Source organism: Felis catus, chromosome D4 (genome assembly GCF_018350175.1).
Source record: "Felis catus isolate Fca126 chromosome D4, F.catus_Fca126_mat1.0, whole genome shotgun sequence".
Classification (NCBI taxonomy): Eukaryota; Metazoa; Chordata; class Mammalia; order Carnivora; family Felidae; genus Felis; species Felis catus.
In genome coordinates, this window is record NC_058380.1 from 5817297 (window position 1) to 5842776 (window position 25480).

At 46.7% G+C, this 25480-nt stretch overlaps 1 protein-coding gene across 1 annotated transcript; it reads left to right on the forward strand.

The window, feature by feature from the left end:
- The first annotated feature begins 1687 nt into the window (after positions 1–1687).
- On the forward strand, positions 1688–8224 carry LOC101097105 (spermatogenesis-associated protein 31E1-like). Its single transcript, XM_045043171.1, is given in 6 exon segments — positions 1688–2032; positions 2791–3190; positions 3355–3415; positions 3640–7181; positions 7184–7249; positions 7252–8224. Coding segments are annotated over 6 exon segments (4884 nt in total). The 5' UTR covers positions 1688–1843; the 3' UTR covers positions 7878–8224.
- Positions 8225–25480: the final 17256 nt, after the last annotated feature.

The window sequence follows — 25480 nt, forward strand, 5'->3', positions numbered from 1 at the left end:
AAATATATAAAAGAAAATGAGAAGGGAATCTAAGTGTAGCACTAAAGAGAGACATCATATCACAAGGGAAGAGAGAAAAAGAAAAAGAGAGAAAGAACAGAGCGGAAGTACAGAAAGAGCCAGGAAAAAGCCAAAATGGCAATAGTACACACCTGTCAACAATTACTTTGATGTAAACGCACCAAATTCTCCAATCAAAAGACACAGAGTGGCAGAATAAATTAAAAAAAAAAAACAAACAGGACTCATCTACACACTGCCTATAAAAGAGTCACTTCAAAAGAGGTTAGAGTGGGAGAGAGCCAAAGCATAAGAGACTCTCAAAAACTGAGAACAAACTGAGGGTTGATGGGGGGTGGGAGGGAGGGGAGGGTGGGTGATGGGTATTGAGGAGGGCACCTGTTGGGATGAGCACTGGGTGTTGTATGGAAACCAATTTGACAATAAATTTCATATACTGGGGGAAAAAAAAGAGTCACTTCAGAAACAAGGACACACAGAGACTAAATGTGAAATGGAAAGAATAGAAAAAGATGTTCCACACAAATGGAAGTGAAAAGAAAACCCGTGTGTCTGTTCTCTTATCAGACAAAATAGACTTTAAAAGAAAGACTATATTTTTTTTTATTTTTTTTTTTCAACCTTTATTTATTTTTGGGACAGAGAGAGACAGAGTATGAACGGGGGAGGGGCAGAGAGAGAGGGAGACAGAATCGGAAACAGGCTCCAGGCTCCGAGCCATCAGCCCAGAGCCTGATGCGGGGCTTGAACTCACAGACCGCGAGATCGTGACCTGGCTGAAGTCGGACGCTTAACCGACTGCGCCACCCAGGCGCCCCAGAAAGACTATATTTTAAAAGAAAACAAGGAAAGGCATTACGTAATGATAAAAGGCACAATCCAACCAGAAGACATAACACAAATACGAGAGCACCTGGGTGGATCAGTCAGTTAAACATCAGACTCAGTTTCAGCTCAGGCCCTGATCTCACAGGTTGTGAGATCGAGCCCCACATCGGGCTCTGTGCTGACAGCGTGGAGCCTGCTTGGGATTCTTTCTCTCCCTCTCTTTGCCCCTCCCTGCTCTCTCTCTCTCAAAATAAATAAATAAAATTGAGAAAAAACATTTTTAAAAAACACAAATACGTATCGACATACCTCAGGAGCACCAAAATGTATAAAACACATATTTACAGACCTAAAGAGGGAAAGGGACAGTGATACAATAATTACACTATACAATACAGGACTGATACAATACAGGACTTTAATACGTCATTTACATCAATGGATAGGTCATCCACACAGAAAATCAGTAAGAAGACATCGACCTTAAATGACCCATATGTATTGGGATGAACAGATAAAGATGTCATGCACACACACACATGCACACGTGCATACACACACACACTAGAATACTACTCAGCCATAAAAAATAATGAAATCTTGCCATTTGCGACAACATGGATAGACCTAGGGAGTATTCTGCTCAATGAAATAAGCCAGACAAGTACCACGATTTCACTTATATGTGGAATCAAAAACCAAAACAAACAAAACAAAAGAAAACTCAGACTCATAGGTGCAAAGAAGAGATTGGTGCCTATCAAGGGGAGGAGTGTGGAAGCTGGGGGGAGACGAGGAGCTACAGGGCTGGGGGGGGGAGGGGCTGTGGTCCAGCCTGCTCTTCTTCTGTCCCCTCCCCCTCCCTCAGGGGCCCTTTGTGACCAGGTCACGGCTCTGTGATGTGAGCCTGGGGCTCTTGTCCCCAAGTACGAGCTCAGCGCTCAGTTGCGCGAGGACAGTGGTGGGATCAGGAACTAAGGCTTCGAGTAAGGAGATGGAGAATATTCTCTTCGCTCTGAGAAGCATTAGCGCTGGTTGGCTGAGCTCCAGCCTCCCCTCCTGGACGACCCAGACCATCTTCTGCTTCCTGTGTGGACTGTCGTTCTTCCTCCTGTTGATCTCCTGCTTCCAGACGGACCCAACATCCTCAGCACCACGAACGAAACGCAGAAGCAGCAGAAAGGTAAGGAACCTTGGCCCGGACCCAGCAGAGAGGAGGATTCCGTCTTCTTTTCCGTCATCGTTTCCACTTTTCTGAGTCACTGGGGAGACTCCCGAGCTGGGAAAGAGCAGGACGGGTGTTCTCGGGGGAAGAAGAGAGCACCATCCTCCCAGGCCAGGCCGGGCCAGGCCAGGCAGGGGTGAGAGGGGCAGGAGGGCTTCTCCCGGGAGGTCTCGGGCCAGGAGGCCGGGTGTGGCAGAGGGCTCCAGGGCCGCGGCCCCAACACAGTGACCGGAGGACAGGAGGCCCAGAGCTCCATCCCCGGGGGAGGACAGGCTGCTGGGCACCGGGCCGGCAGCCACCTTCCCGGGGCAGGTGTCTCAGGAGAGCTGGCCTCGGTTGGGGCCGATCGAGGGCGGCGCCGAGCCCGGGAGGCCCCGAGCAGGGGCGGCAGCGGGGCTCGGGGCTCGGGAAGCGAGGTGCTTCCTCCAGGCGCTGAGATGCACCCGCAGGTCTGGGAACGTTTCTGGAGCAGAGGAACAGGGACGGAGAGATTTCTCGCATCGAAAATCCGCGCGTCCATTCTTCAAAGTAGAAAAACGGAGAACAGTTTTGTCCACTTTGCAAATGAGGAACAGGAAAGAAAGCCCCCCCCTCCCCCGCCGCCCCATGAGTTGAATGTAGGAAGTCGCGCCGTTCTTGAACACAGAGCACCTGCAGCCATCGAGGCGAGACTGGGGGTCCCGTCCCCCCAACCCCGTGTTCTCTCGTCTCTGCAGCAGGTGGCGCCACGGCGAAGGAGCACCAGAGGCAAGAACAGCGAGATCCTGAAAGGTAAGGGGCCGCCGCTGAGCCCTGCGCCCCTGGCGAGTGTCCCTCCTGCTCCGAGCGCCCAGCCCCGCCGTCTCCGGGACACCCGCGTCCGTCCCTCAGGAAACAGAGCCTCAGGAGGCTCCCGGGACGGAGGGCGGAACCCCGAGGCCTCCCAGATTCTGGGCCAGAACCAGCCCGAGGGGCCGGACACGGGTGTCGCCCGGCAGGGGCCTGGGACCTCCAGCTCCAGCTGTGGCCAAGTTGTGGAACTTTGCTCAGGTTCCTCGGGGAGGCGACCCGGCCCTTTCTCCCCCCACAAGGTCACGAGTAGGGAAGCTCTCCGTAAAGGACCAAGCGACCCCCACGGTGGGTCTTGTTGCCACCGTGAGACCACGTGGCCTCGGACACCGATGTTCGGGGCTCCCGAGTCTACTCCCCCAAAGGTGTCCCCTAAAGGGACACTGCACCCGCCTCCCGTAAGACCCCCGGGACCCCGCCTTCGGCTCTGTGACCGGGTCTCTCGCCTCCAGCTTACAGAAACTGCCTGCAGGAGCTAGAAGAGGTTCAGGACCTTGTTTCCCTTCTGCGAAGGTAAAGAATCTTGCCTCTTCTCTCCCGGGTGGGCCTCTCAGAGCCTCTGGTGGGACCCCAGGGCTGCAGGGGGCGGGGGGAGCCCTGGGGACGGAGATCGGATACGGCCCCGGGGGGAGGGACGGCGGGAGTGCTGTGAAGCGGGTACGGGGGCCCGGAGGGCGGTCATGGCCACGCCCAGCCCTGTCTGCTCCGCTGCAGCGCGTGCCTCCTGTCTCCCATAGCCACTCGGGGCGGCTCTCTGACCAGGGAGGCCTTCAGCAGCTCTTGGGGCAAGAAGCCCCTGGGGCCAAGGGCAAAGCAGCACCTGCCGGAGCCCATCAGCCCCGCGGGGAGCCCGTGAGAGATGCCGCGCCCGCCAGGGCCCCGCCGGCGTCCCCCACTCTCAGCCAACACCCTCCACGCCTGGCCTCCACCCTACCAGTAGGACCTCAAGAAGACCAATCTAACTTAAAGAGAACCCCAGCGGACACAGTCACAGAGAGCTCACCTCCAGGCAATTCCCATTTGGCACCTCTCGTGCCAGCCGTCTCAGGCCTTGGCCACGCAAGCTACCGCATGTTGTCCTTGTCCTGGTGGTGGGAAAGCACCAAGTCCTGGTTCTTCCCCATCTGGGCACAGCGCGAGTGCCACCACCAACACCTGATCTGCCACCCAAAAGAGGCCTTGTCCTGGGGTGGCCCTTCCAAAAGGCAGATAGAGACTCGTAACCCCTCATTTGTCAACCCGGACGTCCAGAAGCTGCTGGAGATACTCATCACCAAAAGGGCGGAACAGAAGATTTGGAAGGAGAAAGAAAGGGATGGGTCAGTTGTGAAGCAGTTGGACTCAGACAACCCCTTGAACTTTGGGGGGACTTTGTGGAAGTTGCTGGGTGCTGAGCAGGACACCACAACCCCACGATCCTTCTGGCACCGGAAAAACAAACTCGAGAAGCTGCCCAGTCCTCGGCGGCTGTCATTCCCCAAGGTCTTGGAGGGCAACTCACAGCAGAAATGCAGCCAGCTCTTCTGGGGTCTCCCCTCTCTGCACAGTGAGTCCCTCAAGGCCCCTGCCTTGGCCTCTAGTTCCCAGCTACACGTTCCCTCTGTTTTGTTCAATGTTATCTCTAACTGCTTGCCAATACTAATTCAGCAGCAAATGTCTTCACAGTTTCCCCCTGCCCCACCCTTGCCCTGCCGTGGGATCCAGCCCCAACCCTCCACGCCAACCGTGTCCCAGCCCCAGGCCCACCTTGCACCCTGTGTCCCAATCAGACCTCCTTCTCCTCCACCCCAGATGAGGACCTATGGGGTATCTGGCCCTCCATCCCAGAAGAAGACCCCATCTTTCATTCCAACTGAAATTCAACCTCGGGAACAGCCCTTGTTGCAAAAGCAACCAGAAGGGGAAAGGACGTTACCCTTAGTGCTGAAAATATCTCCCAAATTCTTAAGCAGTATCCCTCCTAAGCTTCTCCAGGACAGCCAGGCCTCTGAGGCCCACGAGTCAGTTTCCATCTTTCACAGGGATTTTGTCATCTGTGATATCCAGAAGCAAAACCTTCAAAGGAGGCTTAGCAAGGATAAACACCAGGGCAGTCTGGCCCACAGGGTCCAAGTGTCTCTGGACCCGATGTGGCCTCAGGGTGAATTCCCAAGGGTGAGTCAGGCACAGGACAAGCAGGGGCTCTCAAGGTCCTTTGCATCTAAATCCAAAAGCAGCCAGGCCACACAGAGGACCAGGTCCAGACACCCTAGAAGTTCCCGTAGGAAGGGCTGAGCAAGGTTTCAACTAAAGGACAACTTTGGTTTGGGTCTACAGCGATGTCTGAGAAGGATCCCAACAGATCTCTCCAGGGTCTCGGCCAACTTCCTAGTGAAGGTTCCAGGAACTAGCTCTGAGAAGGATTTAGAAAGATACTTCATGAGGACCTTGAAGAGGGACTCAGGAAAATACTTGGCTAGGAGCCCAGATAAGAAACGTGTAGAAAAAACCTTGAAAGTTCATTTGCGCAAGAAATTGGGACAGATCAGCGAGGGTTTGATCCCCGTGAGCGTATGTCGATCCTGGCTTGTGGCCAACCATATTTTGCCCAAGTGCCACACTCACACGGAAATCAGAAATTTAGCACCCTTGAAGGGTCGGAAACCCTGCGTAAACACCTCCCATGAGCTGTCTTTCCTTAATTCACTCACTCAACAGATGCTGGAAGCACACATCATAAGGTTTCGGGTGAAGCATAAGTGGGGCCCACCCCTCCAAGCCTTTGAGTCCATAAATCTCAAGCCATATGAAGCTCAACCCTTGCCCTTTCCCCGGTCCCCGTCTCTCTGCTTGGCCACCTGTGTGTCTGGGGCCCACTCAAAAGCCAAGTTCTACAAGTTCCTGGGAAAACCTCCTCAGCCCTATCCGGGAGAAAAGGGGATAGCAGAAGAGTCTCTTCCCACCTCAGGGAGTTCCCTGCCTGCCCCCTCACCCCCATCTGAGGAAATCCAGAAATCCCTGGAAGGGACCTCACCAGGTGACAGCCATGAGCCCTCAGAGGCCCCTTTACCTGGACAGGAGGGCAGCTCACCTTCTCCGACCTTCACACTCAGCCTCATAAACAGAACCCCTCAGAGTGAGACAGTTATGGGGGTCAACAAAGGCAATCTGGAGCCAAGTCTAAGTTCAGAAATAGCCAGGAATGAGCTAAGGGTGAAAAGGGGGGCTCAGGCCTCACGAGAGAATGTAGCAATACTGGAGATGAAGTTCAGGTCCCAATCTTCAGGAGCTGAAGAGGCCAGGGAGACGATGGAGGCTGAGAAGGCCCCTGCTTGGAAAGTCATCTTAGGACCCAGGGTGCTGGCCAACAGTCAAACCAGTTATGTGGATCGGAGGAGATTGGGGTCTCCAGGGACTAGTAAAAGCCCCTCACCACCTACAGAGTTGGTTGCCCAAGAGCCAAAGGAACCAATCCTTAAAACGAAGGTGGCTATTAAGTTTGGGCTCCAAGAGAAGGAAGAGCCAGAGGGCCAGCCTCAAGGCTGTGCCACTGGTGTACTTCTTCAAGGTTCTCCCTGTAACATCACCCTTCAAGACTTTGCCACCGGCATTCTTGTCCAAGACTGTGACACCGGTGTGCTCCTGCAAGACTCTCACACTGATGTTTTCCTTGCTGAAGACATCTTGACGTCACCCTCCAGTTCCCAGGGTCAATATTCCAGCAGGGACACACCAGCTTCCCTGGTGCCAGAAACTGACCTGATATCCAGCCGACCAAGCAGCCAGGGGCAGCAGGAGCCCAGTATACCGAAAGCTGATGAGCCACGTAAGAGCCAGAGCAAGATGACTGCCTCCACTGGTGAGAGAAAAGACCAGAAGAGTCCCAAACTAGAAGGAAATAAAAAAGGGTTTGTAGAACTGAGGGCTTCCCAAGCCAGTAGGCTGAGCCACCCTCCCCAGGTTAGAGGAATAGGAGACAGCCTTGGGAGCAAATGCATCCAGCCTGTGCCAGAAAAGGGACAGATTTTTCCAGAAAGCCACTTTAGAAAAAAGATGAGGTACTTTCTGCATTATCTTCATCTCAATAAAAAAGGCAAAGGACTGGAAGATCCCCTTCAAAAAGGCAATCCTGCATCAGCCACTGTCCAGGGCCGAGGACCAGTAAGAAGCAGATCGGTTGGGGGCGGCAAAGCTGTTGAAACTCAGACGATTGTGACAACTGTGGGACAGATCCTGGTGCAGAAACTGGGACTCCACCAAGGACTTCATGCCTCAGAGGTAAATCAGCACAAAGAATTCCAGGGCCCAGTGGGTTCCCCTACCCAGACCAGAGGAGGGAGATGAGAGAGACGGCCTCCAATCACCAGGCCACCCCAAGTCCCACAGCTGTCCTAACAAGAGCCAACGAACCAGAGACAGGGATGGCAGGCCAACCTTCCCACCCAAGGAGCCAGGGTCCCCAAGCGGGCCCTGCCACCATAAGCCGATGGTGGCAGGAGCCTCAGATCACGTCCACCGTCACCCAGTATGCAGTCTTCAAAAATGTGGCTCATCCCATCAAGCAGTGGGTGCTTCTCATGACTTTCCTGGTAGGAAAGCTTTCTTCAAGAAAAAATTGAGTATATGCACAGAAAGCCTGTTTTTTCTCAGGGTAGCACATCCTCTATGTGCTAATGGCTTCTTCCCACCACAATTTTTATTTTCCCAAAATATATGTTGTTTTTTAATTTTTCTCATGAGAGGAGCTGGCCTCTGTCTGTGCCCCGCGGGGCGGGGGGTGGGGGGAGGAAGGGGAAGATCCGGGCATGCTCTCCCCCAGTGCCTGCTTTGGCTCCCGGAAGGAATAGAGCCCTGGAAGGAGGGTGGCCACGTGGTATACTCCAGACCCCCTCCCTCACACACCTTCGGTTTCCATAACGAAAGAGGAACACAACCCAGAAGACCCCACCCCGGGATCTGGCTCCGCCCATCCTGTCCTGCTGTCTCTCTACCTTGACCTTGGGCGGCTGTAGGGGGGGTCTGCAGGGGCAGAAACCCCTGGGCTCCCGGGCGCCTGGAAGACAGCTTCAGGCGTCAGAGCCGGGAGCCGAGTTTGGAGGCCAGGTTGGCCCTGACGGCAGCGGTGGGAGGAATCCTGCCCCACCCCCGACCCGTCGCCTGCCCCGGGACCCCTGATGGGGCTGGGGTGCAGATCGGCCGGGAGCCGCCCTTGGCTCAGAGTCACCCGCCTGCTTTCTCACACTCTGGACCAGCGCGGGACGAGGACGTGCTCCCGGCCCAGGGAGCGAGCAGGTGGGGGGCGCAGAGGCCGCGAGGGACCGGCGCGCCCTGCCCCGGGGTGCGGTGACCCAGGAGCCCGCGGTGCCCACTGCCACCTGCAGGCCCCGAGGAGAGGAGCCTTTCCTGCGGTTCACCCCCAAGGTCCCCCCCCGCCCCCCGGTTGCGGCCCCGGAGCCCGGGGAGGGGCGGGGTGGGGAGAGAGGCCGCCTGGGCCCCTCCGCAGACGGCCAGGCTGGCACAGGAGGCCCGGCCGGGCAGGTGCCGTTCTGCGCAGTCTGGGGGCCTCGGGCGGCCTGGGACTTAAAGAATGGCCCAAGGACGGGCCCCGAGGCGGGTGGGGGTCAGGGTGGGGGTACTCCCTGGTGTGGTGCGGAGTCCCACCCCAGGAGGGACCCTGAAGACCGCAGCAGGGGTGGCCCTGCCCCCACGCAGATCAGGACCCCGCAGGTGGGCCTGCAACCCCGGTGCAGGGGCAGCGGGCACAGGCCTGCTTGGGCACAGCTTCTCTCCGGGGAAGCAGTGGGGGGCCAGCAGTGACAGTGCGGCCAGGACCTGGGGGGTCGGGGGGGGGGGGGGGGAGGAGACCAGGACAGAGAGAGCCCGGGTCCTCGGGAGCTCAGGACAGGGTGACCTGGAGCAGAGTCCCTGAGTCTGGCTGCTCCCGGGTCCTCTCGGCGGCACCGAGAGGTGGACGCGGTCCCCACAGGCCCCTCCGGAGAAGGGCCACAGGCAGGATGCCCAGGGAGCAGCAGGAGACAGGAAGGAGCAAGTCCCCTGTGCCCTCCTCCTGCCGGTGGTGCAGTAAGGCGGGAAAAGGACGCCCCGCACTGTGAGACCCCCACAGAGATCTCTGACAGAGACCCCACACACAGACCTCCACAGAGACCTCCCACAGAGACCCACACCAAGACCTTACACAGAGACCTCTGACGGAGACCCACGCAGATCTCTCAGAGAGCTCTGACCGAGGCCAGTATCCAGGGACTACCCACAAAGAACTCCCACCCGGATCTTACACAGAGACCCCTCAAAGAAACCTCCTACAGAAACACCTCAGAGATCACAGATCTTACCACAGAGACCACACAGTCCACACAAAGGCCCCCCCAGTGCCCCACAGACCTTGAACAGAGGCCTCACCCCTATCCTTACAAGGCAGAGGGGCCACTCAGTGACAGGCCCTCTGAGTGGATCCGAAGCCACTTAGCAAGTTGGGTGTAGGGAAGAGTATCAGCAGCCTCCCCGGAGAAACTGCTGGCGTATTTTTTTATCCTAAGAAAAAGCCTTGGGTTCCCCACGTAGACCCACCAACTCCTTTCCTTCACCGATTTTCATGAGCCTGAGCTCTGACCCACAGTTTAAAGAATCACAAACTGAAGAGAAGCAAATGTCTGCCAGCGCCTAACGAGGGAAGCTTTCTTATTTGTCCGTTTTTAGTCACTGTTTAGTCAAACGGCATCAGGGGTCACATTTTTTGTTTTGTTAGGGACAAGTCCCCGCACTGCAAATGACTTCTTCACCCTGGAAACCCCCTAGGGAGGCCTAAGGCAACTGGGATACAGGGTGGTGTAAGAGAGCAAACAGGCGTCTGACTCCTGCTGTACAGATAGTGAGTGCACTGTTTGTGTTAGGTTTGTGAGGTTGGCTTTATTTTATTTTATTTTATTTTATTTTATTTTATTTTATTTTATTTTATTTTATTTTTTAACGTTTATTTATTTTTGAGACAGAGAGAGACAGAGCATGAACGGGGGAGGGTCAGAGAGAGGGAGACACAGAATCGGAAACAGGCTCCAGGCTCCGAGCTGTCAGCACAGATCCCGACGCGGGGCTTGAACTCACAGACCGTGAGATCATGACCTGAGCCGAAGTCGGCCGCTCAACCGACTGAGCCACCCAGGCGCCCCGAGGTTGGCTTTATTTTAAAACTAAACAATCCACAATATCAAACACATAAAGCTGTTTGACAAATGAGACAGAGTTTTGGCAATATTTCTATCCTATCCTCTGGCTTGTTTATATTTATTGTTAATGATACGAGATACTTCTACTTTTTTCTTTGTGTTCTTTTTATGGGGCGCCTGGGTGGCTCAGCCAGTTAAGCGTCTGACTTCAGCTCAGGCCATGATCTCATGGTTTGTGGGTTCGAGCCCCGTGTCGGGCTCTGTGCTGACAGCTCAGAGCCCGGAACCTGCTTGGAATTCTGTGTCTCCCTCCCTCTCTGCCCCTCCCCTGCTCACGCTCTGTCTTTCCCTTTCAAAAATAAACATTTAAAATAAAATAAGGCATACTAATATCCTTAGATGATATCATGTATATCTCCAGAATATGAAAAAAGAAAAAAAAGTCCTAATGCTCAGCTAAGATACCTTAAACTTCTGGACTATTTTAGAAGGACTCGTATATATTCTAAGGAATGCACATTTTCCAAGACTCGGGAGGTCAGGCTCTGTTTTACATTATCGGGTTCCATCAAAGACACGTTGCTTAAAATAATTTTGAAATCTTAGAAAATATTTCACTTAACTGGTGCTTTAAATATACATTATGTCAATTAAATTACTGATGAATTGGCATTTTAAAATCTGTTCAAAAAAGTATTCGTTTAATCAGCATTTCTATTATAATAATAAAGGTCTCACCATCTACCTAATATTTTATAAATCGAAAGACTCCATATTTCTAACTGGTCATAAGAATCCTGTTGCCCTTGACATGGTAAGATCTAGATAAACAGATGTCAAGTATATGGTTGTGCCTCAGGTCACCCATTGGGGTGACAATGTCACAATCCTTTCTCAGAAGAGAGGGATGAGCTGGTGTGAGCTCTGTGGCTGTCTGTATTTTTTAATTAAGAAAAAAAATCCTCAGGCAATAAAATATTTTATGAAATCACAGCTATTAATGCTTTGAAATTGGCTCCCTTGGTGATACTTTCTCATGTTATTGAGTCACAGAACTCTGGAAGGTGGCCAGGGATGCCCTCTAATGTCCAATCAATAGTATTTAATAACTAGAATATCCCATCATTTCCCTATAGATGCCCACACCCACCATATTCCGCAATCATAAAAATGATACTTTCTCTTTGGAAGTTTAAGCTATTTCTAACCCACATTTTTAATTAGAATAAAACGAAATTGTGGTAAGAGGCATAAAATAACATAACTTCCCACAAAACAGATGAGGATTTAGGAAATGTTACCATCTTTCATAGGAAAACACAATTGCCTCACCCCACCCCGATAACAAGAAATGTGGGTGACACGGCTTTTTGCTCCGAGCATTTTTATGCATGTGCTTTAGCTGGCCTGTGGGTTGGATGCATTGCTTTTTTTTTTTAAGATTCGTGGGACAGAATATTTTTGCAGGAGTGACAAATAGTATACGTGTCCTGTACATTACCTCCTATGGCCATTCCTCGCCCCCTAGGAGCAGAATGAGCATAAGGAGGCACAAGCAGAACTACGGATATAAATATTTTCTGGAAAATGATTCCATGACCTCCAACCTTTCTCAGTGGAAGAAAAGATGGAGGTCTGAGGTAGGAAGCTGAGATACCCTTCCCTCACAAATAAGTACGTACTTACAGGCTATTAAAACTGGAAGGGTCACCACTAGGCTGTTTGCTGGAAGGACGTGCAGAGAGCAGATCGAGAAGGACAGGCGAGTTCAGGGTCAGTTGGTCATGGCCAGGACACCAGTTACAGCATTCGCCCGTAATTTAAGTAGGAAACAGAATTTGGCCAAAGCAGGACTGGGAACAGCACCCTCCCTCCTTACTCCGAGGCGACACCGCTCCCCACCACCACCTCGCCCCGTCACCCCCTCATTGGCTGAGGCTTGCTGGAGACGTCAGATGCAGAAGTGGGTAAGGAGAGAAGTAAATGGAACAAAAAGGGAACAGGAGAAGGGGGGAGATGAAGAACCATTACCTAATAATATAATAATAATAGTAATAATGTCCTCCTCCCTAGCCCAGTCACATAATTAACAAATGGGGACCCCAAGGCACGGAGAGACTCCCCAAACCACATGCACATTCGGTTTCCACATCTGACTCTAATCAAATGCTGCTGCTACTATGGGACAGCATCGGTGTGGAAGGATCCCTTTCCTAACTCGGCCCGATGATATCCCTACATGAAATCATTTCCACCCCCACCAGGTTAGGGTACGTATCACTCTTTCAGAAAGAAAAAGAAGATTCACTTTGCCATTTAGATCACAAAATATCTCAGAGAGAAGAAACCTCTCTTGCCATCGGTCAGTTGTTTTGGGTTTGTTTTTTTTTTTTAAGTTTATTTATTTTTTTGAGAGAGAGAACATGCATGAGCGAGGGAGGGGCGGAGAGAGAGGGAGAGAGACAATCCCGAACGGGCCCCACTTGCTATCAAGGGTCAGACGCTTAACCGACTGAGCCACCCAGGCACCTCTTGACAGATTTTTTTCCTCACACCTCCTACCGAGACATTTGGTGGTTTCCGTGGTGTGTGTCCTCTCTCGCCGCAATGAGTAATAAACCCAACTTGACCTGGATAAAACTTGCTCACAGGGGTGTTCCTGGACACGGAACATCTTAACCAACTGACTCGGCCTCCCTAGAACACCCCCATTCTTCAGTCCTCTCTCCAAACACACTCACTCCAGAACGTTCCTCTGCTTCCTCAGCTAAGTCAATCGCCACATGTAGTGTTCTCCAGACCCCCTCGCACTGCCTTCTGTGACAGCCACCTCGTATCTTCTCAGGTTTCTGACAAGTGCACCGAAACTCCTTGCAGGCCGAGCGGGAGTGATGAGTCTGACCGCATTCCCAGTACTTAATCTAGTGCCAAATTAATTAAAGTTTGCTAATTAATAAGAACGTGAATTAAAGCTTTCTCATCTACCTTATGTACAAATCACAACAGTGCAATCACATCTTTAAAAAGGTTTCCCACTCAAGTAGCCAAAATGTTTCAAGAAGAATCTGTAAGATAAAATAGCATCAACGATTGAAATATAATGATGCAAAGAAAATTCAAAATTAATGAATCTAAGTCTTTCATTTCATTTTTTAATATCTATCTGTTTATTTTGAGAGAGAGTGCAAGAGCGAGGGAAGGGCAGAGAGAGAGGGAGAGAGAAAGTTCCAAGAAGGCTTTGTCCTGTCAGTGCAGAGCCCGTCACGGGGCTCGATCCCACGAACAGTGAGATCATGACCTGAGCCAAACTCCAGAGTTGGATGCTCACTCACTGAGCCACCCAGGTGCCCCTAAGTCCTTTATTTTAAATGTCAAACATGGATATCCTTGTAGCTTTTGAAATTAATCACAAATTTAAGTGTTTGCAGAATATAATTTAAAAAGCAATTTTACCTCGAGGTATTGTTTCTATTATGACAAGAAAATTCATTTAAAAAGCTATTACCAAAGAATATATTTAAAATCATTTAAATATGCAACTTGCAACAGCTACATATACTGTAAACCTACTATTCTAAAAATAAGAAACAATTATCTCTTGTTTACTTTAACATTTAATGTGACAAAAAGTCTGGAGAACCATTGGTTTCTTAACAAACACATGTAAAAGGTGGTAGTGAAAAATAACACCACACGCATTCTTTTCCTTTGTTGAAATTAGTTTTGAATTATTGAAAATGTTTCAAGGGGCGCCTGGGTGGCACAGTGGGTTAAGCGTCTGACTTCAGCCAGGTCACGATCTCGCGGTCCGTGAGTTCAAGCCCCGCGTCAGGCTCTGGGCTGATGGCTCGGAGCCTGGAGCCTGTTTCCGATTCTGCGTCTCCCTCTCTCTCTGCCCCTCCCCCATTCATGCTCTGTCTCTCTCTGTCCCAAAAATAAATAAAAAACGTTGAGAAAATGTTTCAAGACATTATTTGAAAGATGTATAAGAGAAAAAGTAGGAAAAATATGTCTTCTTATTCCCTAACAATTTCACTTTAAATTACAAATATACAGAGGGTACAGACTTTCAGTTATTAGATGAAAAGTTCTAGAGATTTAATGTGCAATATGGTGATTATAGTTAATAAGAATGTATTGCAGGGGTGCCTGAGTGGCTTTAAGCGTCCGACTTTGGCTCAGGTCATGATCTCACAGCTCATGGGTTCAAGTCCCACATTGGGCTCTGTGCTGACAGCTCAGAGCCTGGAGCCTGCTTCAGATTCTGTGTCTCCCTCTCTTTCTGCCCCTCCCCCACTCATGTGCAGGCTCTCTCTCTCTCTCTCTCTCTCTCTCTCTCTCTCTCTCTCTCAAAAATAAATAAACATTGGGGCGCCTGGGTGGTGCAGTCGGTTAAGCGTCCGACTTCAGCCAGGTCACGATCTCGCGGTCCGGGAGTTCGAGCCCCGCGTCGGGCTCTGGGCTGATGGCTCAGAGCCTGGAGCCTGTTTCCGATTCTGTGTCTCCCTCTCTCTCTGCCCCTCCCCCGTTCATGCTCTGTCTCTCTCTGTCCCAAAAATAAATAAACGTTGAAAAAAAATTTTTTTAAATAAATAAATAAATAAATAAACATTAAAAAAAATAAGAATGTCTTGTATATTGAAATTTGCTGGGAGAGTAGATCTCAAGTGTTCTCACCGCAAAGAAAAGCTAATGATGTCAGGTGACGGATATGTTAATTAGCTTAAACTGTGGTATGATTTTCTGGTTTCACTTCACAAAATGATTGCAAAATCATTTACGTTACGTGGGTAAATGAAAACATCGCATTGTACAACCTAATATATACAATTTTTATTTGTCTATCATACCTCAATAAAGCTGTAAGAAAAAAATACATATATATATATATATACATACGCACACACACATATACCTATATATATATATATATATATATATATATATATACCTATATATATACGTGCATGTTTAGCACCCTTAAATTTGTATTACCTATTCCATTTTTTGCTGCCAAACACTGTTTTCACTATTCTATATAAAATGGCGCACTAGGGTTGATCAGCAGATTCAAAGCCCAAGTAACTATTCTCTCTTTCTCTAGAAGTTTCTGCTAGGTCAACCTGTCTGTCCTTGGGTTTGGAGAATTCCCTCCCAGCTCCCACACCAACACTAACACCATCCCCAGCTCGCTCCTGACCCTCTGGTTCTACCTCGAATGCTCAAAAAGTTTCATGAGTATTAAGAGGTTTTTCCTCGGGGAGATACTGGAAGGCTCTACTATTGACCAAATATGGGTTTATAATGAATGATCAATCTGTGTGATTCGTCTATAAACCTAGAAGGACAAAACAAGTACTTTTCCCTTTTTCTCAGAATAACTAAAGGTACACACAAAGCTATTATTGAAAGTAAAACTTCAGGGGCACCTGGGGGCTCAGTCGGTTAAGCCTCCGACTCTTGGTCTCAGCTCGGGTCATGATCTCACGGTTTGTGAATTTGAGCCCCACGTCAGGCTCCACACTGACAGTGCAGCGCCTGCTTGGGATTCTCTCTCTCCCTCTCTCTCTGCCCCTCTCCCACTCATGCTTTCTCTCTCTCTCTCTCTCTGTCTCAAATACACTTTAAAAAAAAGAAAATTTCATTAAAAGGTACTCATAAAGAAATGAGAGCTCTTTGCCTGTCCTTGCATCCAAAAGGCTTTCTCCTAAGATAAGTTTGAATAGTTTTATAATATTACATTTTATATCTAAGCTTGTGATCCATTTTGAGCTAATTAGCGTGAATGGGGTGAAGTCTGGGTTGAGATTTTTTTTGGCCTCTGGATGTCCATTTTCTCCAGTATCATTTGTTTAAAAGACGAGCTTTCTTCTTTCAGAAAAAAATTATCAGAGACTATATTTAGTGAGTGGGGAAAAAAATGTAAAACTGAAAGTGAAGATTTTTTATTGTCTTTGTGTAAAAAAATGCTTTGAGATATCCCCATGTATAGGGGCGCCTGCGTGGCTCAGCCAGTTAAGCATCTGACTTTGGCTCAGGTCATGATGTCACAGTTCGTGAGTTTGAGCCCCGAGACAGGCTCTGTGCTGACAGCTCAGCTCGCTTGTTCTCTCTCTCATCTCAGAAATAAGCATTAAAGGGGTGCCTGGGTGGCTCAGTTCAGTTAAGCGTCCAACTTCAGCTTGGGTCATGACCTCGTGGTTCGTGGGTTTGAGCCCCACGTCGGGCTCTGTGCTGATGGCACAGAGCCTGGAGCCTGCTTTGGATTCTGTGTCTCCCTCTCTCTCTGTCCCTCCTCACTCACAGTCTCTCTCTCTCTCTCTCTCAAAAATAAACATTAAAAAAAATTTTAATAAGCATTAAAAAAAAATTTTAAGATATTCCCACTTACAAACAATTTATGAAGAGAGTTACATGAAGCAATAAACGAATGTGAAATTGAATCATGTTCACAATTAACCCAGCAAGTTTGAGAGAAAAGACTTCACTAATCGCATCCGTTGCTATGAGACCATCACAACTTCCCGGGTTTATTGGTCAACCTGAGAGACAACTTGATCTCACACGGCCCCAGCTTACCTGGCTGAACGCCACCTGCATAGCCTCAAATGACCTAGTTCTGAAACTCATCTCGATCTCCAGCAAAGGAAATATAAAGGCCTATGTATTCATTTTCTGGAACATAACACATCACCACAAACTTGCTGGCCTCAAACAATACCCACTTATTAATACAGTTTCCAATATGGCTGAATTCTCTGTTCTGAGTATCACAAAGCTGAAAGGAAAGTGTTAGCCAGCAGATTCCTTGCCTGGAGGCCCTAAGGAGAAATCCGTGTCTAGGCTCGTTCAGGTTATCTGAGTTGCGTTCCTTACAGTTGTAGGACTGAGGTCCTTTCTTCGCCGTCTGTCATTCTGGGTCCTCACTCAGCATCCGAAGGTCACCCACACTCCTTCTCACGTGTCTTCCTCTATCTTCAAACCAACAATGATGTGTCAAATCCTCGGTGCTTTAAATCTATCTGATCTTTTCATCTATTACCAGCCAGACAAACCTGTGTGTAAAGAGCTCACCTGATTTGGTCAGGCCCACCTGGATTATCTCTATGTTTTAGGGTCAGCTGACTCAGAGTTCTAGTTACATCTGCAAAAGTCTCTTCACAGTAGTAGCTAGATTAGTGTTTCATTGAATAATCAGAGGACAGGAATCTTAGAGGATTGTGTTTAGAGTCACTTCACCCACAACCTACATCCATCAGTCTGGGATGTAGGTACACATGTGGGCACTTCTGGGAATTCCCAGGAAGGTCTCGTACTTGGTGATAAAACATTTTAGTCAGTTATGCATATTAAGATGTCAATCTTTTATATTTTCCTGGGGTCTGCAGCGACCCCCAGGTCATCCACAGTCAACAAGTTCCATAAACTTCCGTGGCGGGGGGGGGGGGGGGGGGGGGGGGGGATGGGGGTGTACTACCGCCCTCACCTGGTATGCCTGAAAATTACATCAGTGGCAAAGCAGGAGACTCTCTGAGGGGTCCCTCAATGACAGGTGGGGTAGAGGACACGGTCTTCTTTCCCTCTTTTGTACACAAGCTTCGGTTAACCATCTGACTCTTGGTTTTGGCTCAGGTCATGATCTCACAGTTCATCAGTTTGTGAGTTCAAGCGCCCCGTGTCGGGCTCCATGCTGACCATGCAGAACCTGCTTGGGATTCTCTCTCTCGTTCTCTTTCTGCCCCTCCCCTGCTTTCTCTCTCATCTCAAAATAAATAAACTTTAAACAAATTTAAAGAAGTGTCAAAATTTCAGGGCTTTTGAAATTTTTTTATTTTACTTGTAACACTCTGTCCCTTCCTCCATGGGGCTCAGGCATCAGTTAATGGAATTGGCCAGGTAGTGGATCTAGTTAGCAGAAACTACAGAGGACTGGATTGGGACCAGACCTCCCCTAGGATGTCACAGCTTGGTCTCACTTTAACTCACGATCAGTAACTTCACGAGTGTCCTCATTGTTGCCCAACAATCCTACTTCTTCTGTTTACTCTTCCTTGCTCCTAAATTATTTTACATTTCGTACTTTCTCTTTCTGAAAACCTCCAAAATCTCTTTCCCGGTGCCCACTCTTAGTTGAGGACTTGCTTCCCATGGGATTGAAAAAATAGAAGCAATCAAAAGACGCTTTCCCTATATCCCCCACATCTGCATTTTGCCTTCCTTCCAGACACAGTGGGCTCGCTATCTTGCCCCTTTCAGAGACCAAACCCTCCACTTGGCACCAGAATCTAACTACCCCCCACCCAGATTCAAGGACACAAGACAGTGGATTGCCCCAGACATTGACTAACTTCCTCTCATGAATCAACAATGAAAATTTTATTTAATCATTATAATCAGCATGCAATCCCACCATAATTTTTGCGTATTAGGAAATAAATACATAATACCTCTTTTTTGACTTCATACATACCTTTAACTACTCATTCACATTTCCAACTTATGGCTGTATTTGAATTTTTAAGTTGACATACAACATTGTATTAGTTTCAGGTGTACAACCTAATGATCCGCTATTTGTGAATATTGCAAAATGCTCATCACCACAGTAAGTCTGGTTAACATCCATCACCATACATAGCTATAGATTTTTTTTCCTGTGATGAGAATTTTTAAGGTCTACTATTTGGCAACTTTCAAATATGCAATACAGTATTATTAACTACAGTCACTATGCTGTACGTTACATTCTCATGACATCCTATTTTTCTGTTTCAGTTTTTATTGATCATTAAATTCTCTTCTTATTTCTATTTTTTTCATTATGAGTGTCCTCCTTAATTCCCATCATTTATTTCTCCCATCACCCACCCACCTCCCCTCTGGTGACCATCAGTTTGTTCTCTATAGTTAAGAGTCTGTTTCTTGGTTTGCTTCTCTCTCTCTCTCTCTCTCTCTCTCTCTCTCTCTCTCTCTCTCTCTCTATCTTTTTTCCTTTGTTCATTTGTTTTGTTTCTTAAATTCCACAAATAAGTGAGGTCACATGGTAGTCATCTTTCTCTGACAGATTGATTTCACTTAGCATTATACCCTCTAACTCCATCCATGTCATTGTAAATGACAAAATGACTTATCTGTTTCATAACTGGAAGTTTGTGCCTTTTGAATCCCTGCACCCATCTGGACCACTTCCCCGTCCCCACCTCTGGCAACCACCAATCTGTTCTCTATGTCTTTATGTGTGGGATTTTTTATTTTATTTTTGTGTTAGATTCTGCATATAAGTGAGATTCGACAATATGTGTCTTTCTCTGTCTGACTCCTTTCACTTAGCATAAGCCCCTCGAGGTCCACTCATGTTACTGGAAATGGCAGGATTTCTTCAAGTTTTTTTTTTAATGGCTGAATAATATTGTATTGTATTATATATCACATTTTCTTTATCCATTCATTTGCCAGTGAATACTTAGGGTATTTCCATATCTTGACTATCGTAAATAATGCTGCAAGGAACATGGAGGTGTATAGATCTTTTTGAGTTAGTGTTGTCATTTTCTTTGGCTAAATAACCAGAAGTGGAATTGTTGGATCATATGGTAATTCTCTTTTTAATTTTTTGAGGATCTTCCATACTGGCTTCACTAACTTCCGTTCCTACCGATAGTGCACATGTGTTCCCTTTTCTCCACATCCTCACCAACAACTGTTGTTTCTTGTCTTTTTGACATTTGCCATTCTAACAGGTATGAGATGATATCTCATCATGGTTTTGATTTGCATTTGCCCAATGGTTACTGATGTTGAGCATCTTTTTTTGTACCTCTTGGCCATCTCTATGTATCTGTTATATCTGGAGGTCTATTCCAAATCTGTTTCTGCATGTATCTGTTGGCCATTCTTCTCTTCCAATTCGATCTAGAACTCACTCATCCCCTACCAAAATTGCCCCCTTGGTTACCACTGATCACATTCTACATCCAAAGTTTTGTTGTTAATCTTTCCCTTAACGGACACGGGAGCCACAGTTGATGGCCACCAACACCTCCTCATGGGGAAGGTGTCTTCATTTGACCTCCTGGCACCACATTCTCTTATTATCCTTCTACCTCAGGAGCCACTGCTTCTATGTCTCCTTTGTTTCATTTATCCCTATCTTCTCATTCTGCTTTTCTCTAACTCACTCCTTATGGGAGTTCATATAATCTCATGATTTTAAATACCATTGGCACACTGATGACTCACAAGATTACATTTCCAGCCTGCACCCATTCCCCTGAACTCCTTCTTGTGTGTCTAATTGTGTATGGGTTGACTCAGCCCAAGTGTCTACAAGTCATTTGACCTTACCTTGTCTCCTGTCCTTGTTCTCTTGCATCTGTTCCCACCTCCAGTCTTTCTTTTCCCAACTAATGATCAATTCCATTCTCCTAGTAGCTCAGGCAAAAATGTCTCGGTGTCATCCTTAGTTTCTAACTCATGTAACCCTATATGTCCCATATCAACCAATCCCATTGGCCCTACTTCAGAATTTTAATGGGTGTCTAGTGATGTCTCACTACTAGCCCTCCTCCTGCTCTTGCCCAAACCACTCTCCTCTTTTGCTGAGGTTTTTGCTGATTTCCTAATTCAGATGCTTTATGCTGCTTCAGACCTTGTGCTTCTACAGTTTATTCTAAAAAATTTTTTTTTAATTAAAAAAAAAGAAATAAACAAAACAAACAGAAAGAGTGAGACTTCTAAAATGCAAGGTGGACAGTTCCACCCCTCTTCTCAAAACATCAGAAGAATTTCCCAATTCACACAGTAAATTCTAGAGTGTTTACCACAGTCCTAACCAGGCTCTGCCCCCTCCCTACACTCCCTCTTTCCCTCACCCCTAGTCTTTTCTGCATTGTCTAGTTTGCTTCTGTGCTCTTCTCTAAACAGGTCATGGTCTGGCCTCAGTTCCATTTTATTTGCTGTTTGCTCTGTCCTCAGGCATTCCCCCCCTCCCCCCGCCCCACATTTACACGGCCCGGCCCTCACTTCCTGCTGCTCAGCTAAAAAGACACCGTGATAGTTAAAACTTCTCTGATCACCTTATTTTTTTAAAGGCCCTGGTCCCCACCTCCCCACTTTGCAATCTTTATCCTCCTTCTGCTTTATTTTATTTAAAAAACGTATGTATATTTTAGAGCTGATTCAACATGGTGGTGTAGAAAGATCCTGAACTTACTTCCTTCCATAAGCACAACGACTCTGTAGCTGCATATCGAATAATCTCCTCTGAAAAAAAGTCCTATAAACTAGATGAACAGGACCTCCACCACAAATGGTGAAAGCCACATTGAGATGAGCAGGAGGAGCAGAGAACATGCTGTCACCAAAACCCCACCCCCTGCAGAGCGCCCCACAGTCAGGAGGGATCTCACAGACGTGCAACTTTCCCCTGAGGGGCAAGGAGCTTGGCTTCTATATCAGACATCCCAACCAGAGGAACAAGCCCTCCTTGCTTTGAAAGCCAGCAGGGAGTTATGTCCAGGACAACCACAGAACTGTAGGGAATAGCCAATCCATTCTTAAAGGGCTCACACACAGATTCACTCACGCTGGGACCCAGCACAAAAGCAGCATTTTGGAAAGGACCTAGACCATATGTGGAAGAGCCTCACCTACTAATCCTAACGTGACTTCCAGAGAGTCAGAACCATGTTGGGACTCATTCCAGGAACCAAAGTGATGGAGGGCACCATTTTTGTAATCCCATTCTGCCTGCTGGCAGGTACCATCTTGGCAGTGTCACTCTAACCTTTTAGTGCCACTGGACATACTTCACCTACCCATCTGCCACAGCCACACCACAGCCAGCCGGCAAGCACCCCTGTGTTGCAACCACGCCATAGTCAGACGGCTCTTTATAAGCCGCCTATAAGAGACTTACTTTAAAGTAAGGACACATGTACTACTGAAAGTGAAGCCCTGTAAAAACATATTCTATGCAAATGAAAACCAAAACAAAGCTGTTGTAGCTATACTCATACCAGATAAAATAGATTTTATTTTATTTTAAAGTTTCTTTATCTTGAGAAAGAGAGAGAGAGAGCAAGCAGGGGAGGGGCAGAGAGAGAGGGAGAGAGAGAATCCCAAGCAGTCTCTGCACCACAGTGCAGAGATCATGGCCTGAGCCAAAATCAAGAGTTAGATGTTTAACCAACTGAGCCACTCAGGTGCCCTGGGATAAAATAGGCTTTAAAGCAAAGACTGTAATAATAGACAAAGAAAGGCATTGCAAAATGCTAAAGTCAATCCAGCAAGAAGATACAACATTTATAAATATATACACACAAAAAGAGCACTACAATATATAAAGCAAATATTAACAGACCTAAAAAGAGAAATTGACACAGTAAATACAATATACTGCAGTACAAGTAGGCAACTTGAACATCCCACTTACGTCAGTGTATATATCATCCTACTAGAGATTACATTGGGAAACATCAGCCTTATACAACACATCAGACCAGATGGACTTAATAGATAGGTACAGAACATTCCATCCCAAAGCAGCAGAATTCACATTCTTCTCAGGCGCACATGGAACATTCTTCAGGATAGGTCACATGGTAGGCCACAAAACAAGGCTCAACAAATTCAAGAAGCTTGAACTCATACAAGCATCTTTTCCAACCACAATGGTATGAAACTGGAAATCAATTAGAAAACGGGAAAAAAACACTAATATGTGGAGATTAAACTACACGCTACTGAACAACCAATAGGTCATTGAAGAAATCAGAGAAATCAAAAAATAGCTAGAGACAAATAGAAATAGAAACGTGACATATCAAAATCTATGAGATGCCTGGAAAGCTGTTCTAGTGACAAACTTGGCAATGCTCCAAGAAGACATAGCAAACCTAAAGGTGTATGCACCTAACAAAAGAGCTTCAAAATACACAAGGCAAAAGCTGAAAAATCTGAAAGGAGAAGTATACAAATACAAGGAAGACTTAAATACTCCTCACTTAATAATTAAAGATAGAATAAGTAGGCAGAAAACCATGTGAATCATTACGACTTTAAGTCAAACGTAAACGGATTGTGATTTCAAAAACTCAACTAGAGATTATAAAATAATGTACCATTAGTGTGTTGTTTGGGCCATTTCTCTATTACCATCTAAAGGGCAAGTGCAGTTAAGCCAGGGTCTAGAGCTGTGTGCCATATATAAGGATTTATCTTTCACAAGGAACATCAGGAAAAAATATAGTGAAAATGAAAGGAAGACTAATACAGAGACAGTGGTATAGTACCTTTGGATTGAGCTAATTGTGTATGTTCTTGTGGCAAGACTCCCAATACGATTCATTATGAAAGCACATACATAAAATTGAGACTTAACAATTCCTTTTGTTCAACTCTATTAGTGCTATGAGCACTCTCATTAGCAAGTTTTCCCACTAGTGTAGAAGTTTTGGTTCTGATTTTTGTTTCTCAACTAGAGCTGAAAACTATTTCAATCCAATTTTGCGTTCACAAAATAATAAGCAACTGTTCAGTGTCTCCAATGCAATATAGCAATGCTCGCATGTTGAAGTGGGAAAAGCAAAGTGGAGAGAAAAGAGGATGACAGGGAATAGGAATTAATTAGTCTCCTTTAAAAAAAAATCTAAGCCTGCTGCTATGTTACGCAAAATTCAAAATTAGAATTACATAAAATTCTTACACATGTCACTCTGCAGAAGAGACTGAGAAAACTGCAAATATGGCAGCAATCTCAATACTAATAAAATGTGAGTCTATTTATCAAGAGCTCATGGAACTTCTGGGACCACAGAGCTCCTGACCCATTAGCAGTTGAACAGAAGTGGAGAGTCAGCATCAAACAGCAGTCTCCTGGATCCATAATAACTGAAATAATATGTACATAATTGTGAACATATGCACCACAGGAGAGAAGCATTGGCTTGGGTTGATTAAGAAATTAAAATTCCAGTATAACTCTAGAAGAAAAAAAAAAACATTCCCTTAGGACTCATTAGGGCAAGACAGTTGTACTTTACATAATTTACCTTTTAGTACATTATTACAAATGTACTGAAAATACCAGAGGAATTTATCAAATTTTTTCATCCCTCCCAAGGAATTATTAATTATAAGAGACACCATCAATATTTTAAGAGGACTAAAGGAGGGAAAAAAACTAGATTAAATATGCACTTTAATTTTAAAAATTATACTAACTAGAAATATTAAGCATGAACAACATGTCTAGCCATTGAAGGAACACAGTAAGTCTCAACTGACCAATAATTCGACTATTTCAGTAACCTCAACCAGGTGGACACACTATAATGGGAACATTAATGACCAGATGTAGCTCAAGAGGAAAACAAACAGGAGATGAGGATTCTGAAAACACATTCTTGGAACACAATAGAAAAATCCAAGAGTTGTTGAAAGTATAAGACCTGGAGGAGAGAGAATGACATATGGCAGTGAGATCTAACTTGCTAAAAAATATAGGTCAAGAACACTGGCATTGTTTTCAAAGAGGGACACAGGCAATGAATCTAGATTTTTCTAACCTGGCTGGAGCCCTCTCCTACAGCTTGGCAACAGCTGTAGAAGGATGCTATACAAAGAACACCTGTGAGAGCAGGAAGTTGAATCCAATGATTGAAATGTATGAGACAAAGACAGGTGCATTTAGGACAGACTTTAGGGATATCTAGTCTAACTCCCAAGTCTACAGATGAGTTAACCACGGCCCAGAAAGGAGAGTACTAAGGCAGTTGATAAGTAGCTGGGCTGTGGTGTAATCCAGCTTTGCAAACTTAGTGACCAGATACTAAAATTCTTCAGGGTCACCATGTTCCATTCTGAGAGACTTTCAAACTCAAGGCTGTTTTCTCTCAGGAGATAGGTTTTTAGACAGCTGGTTTCTTGGAGACATATACTGCTAATAAATGGACTAATACACAATAAGGCATTCTAACAATCCTTGTTTATTTGGCTTACATCCTCCTAACCCCCTTTAATGTTTTTAGATCCCATCAAGCCTTATAATCCCAATCCAGTACAAACTTTAAAAACACACATGCATAGGGGCACCTGGGTGGTCGGTTAAGCGTCCGACTTCGGCTCAGGTGATGATCTCACCATTCCCAAGTTCAAGCCCACATCAGGCTCTGTGCTGACAGCTCAGAGCCTGGAGCCTGTTTCAGATTCTGTGTCTCCTTCTCTCTCTGCCCCTCCCCTGCTTGCTCTCTGCCTGTCTCTCAAAAATAAACACACATTTAAAAATTAAAAAAAATACACATGCATATACATAGATGCTTCTTTCAGAAGCTTCATGATTGTCTAGGGTCTTCATTATAAAACTATATCCTATGAAGTGCACAGCTTGAGAAGTCAATGGCATTTCCTTTATCAA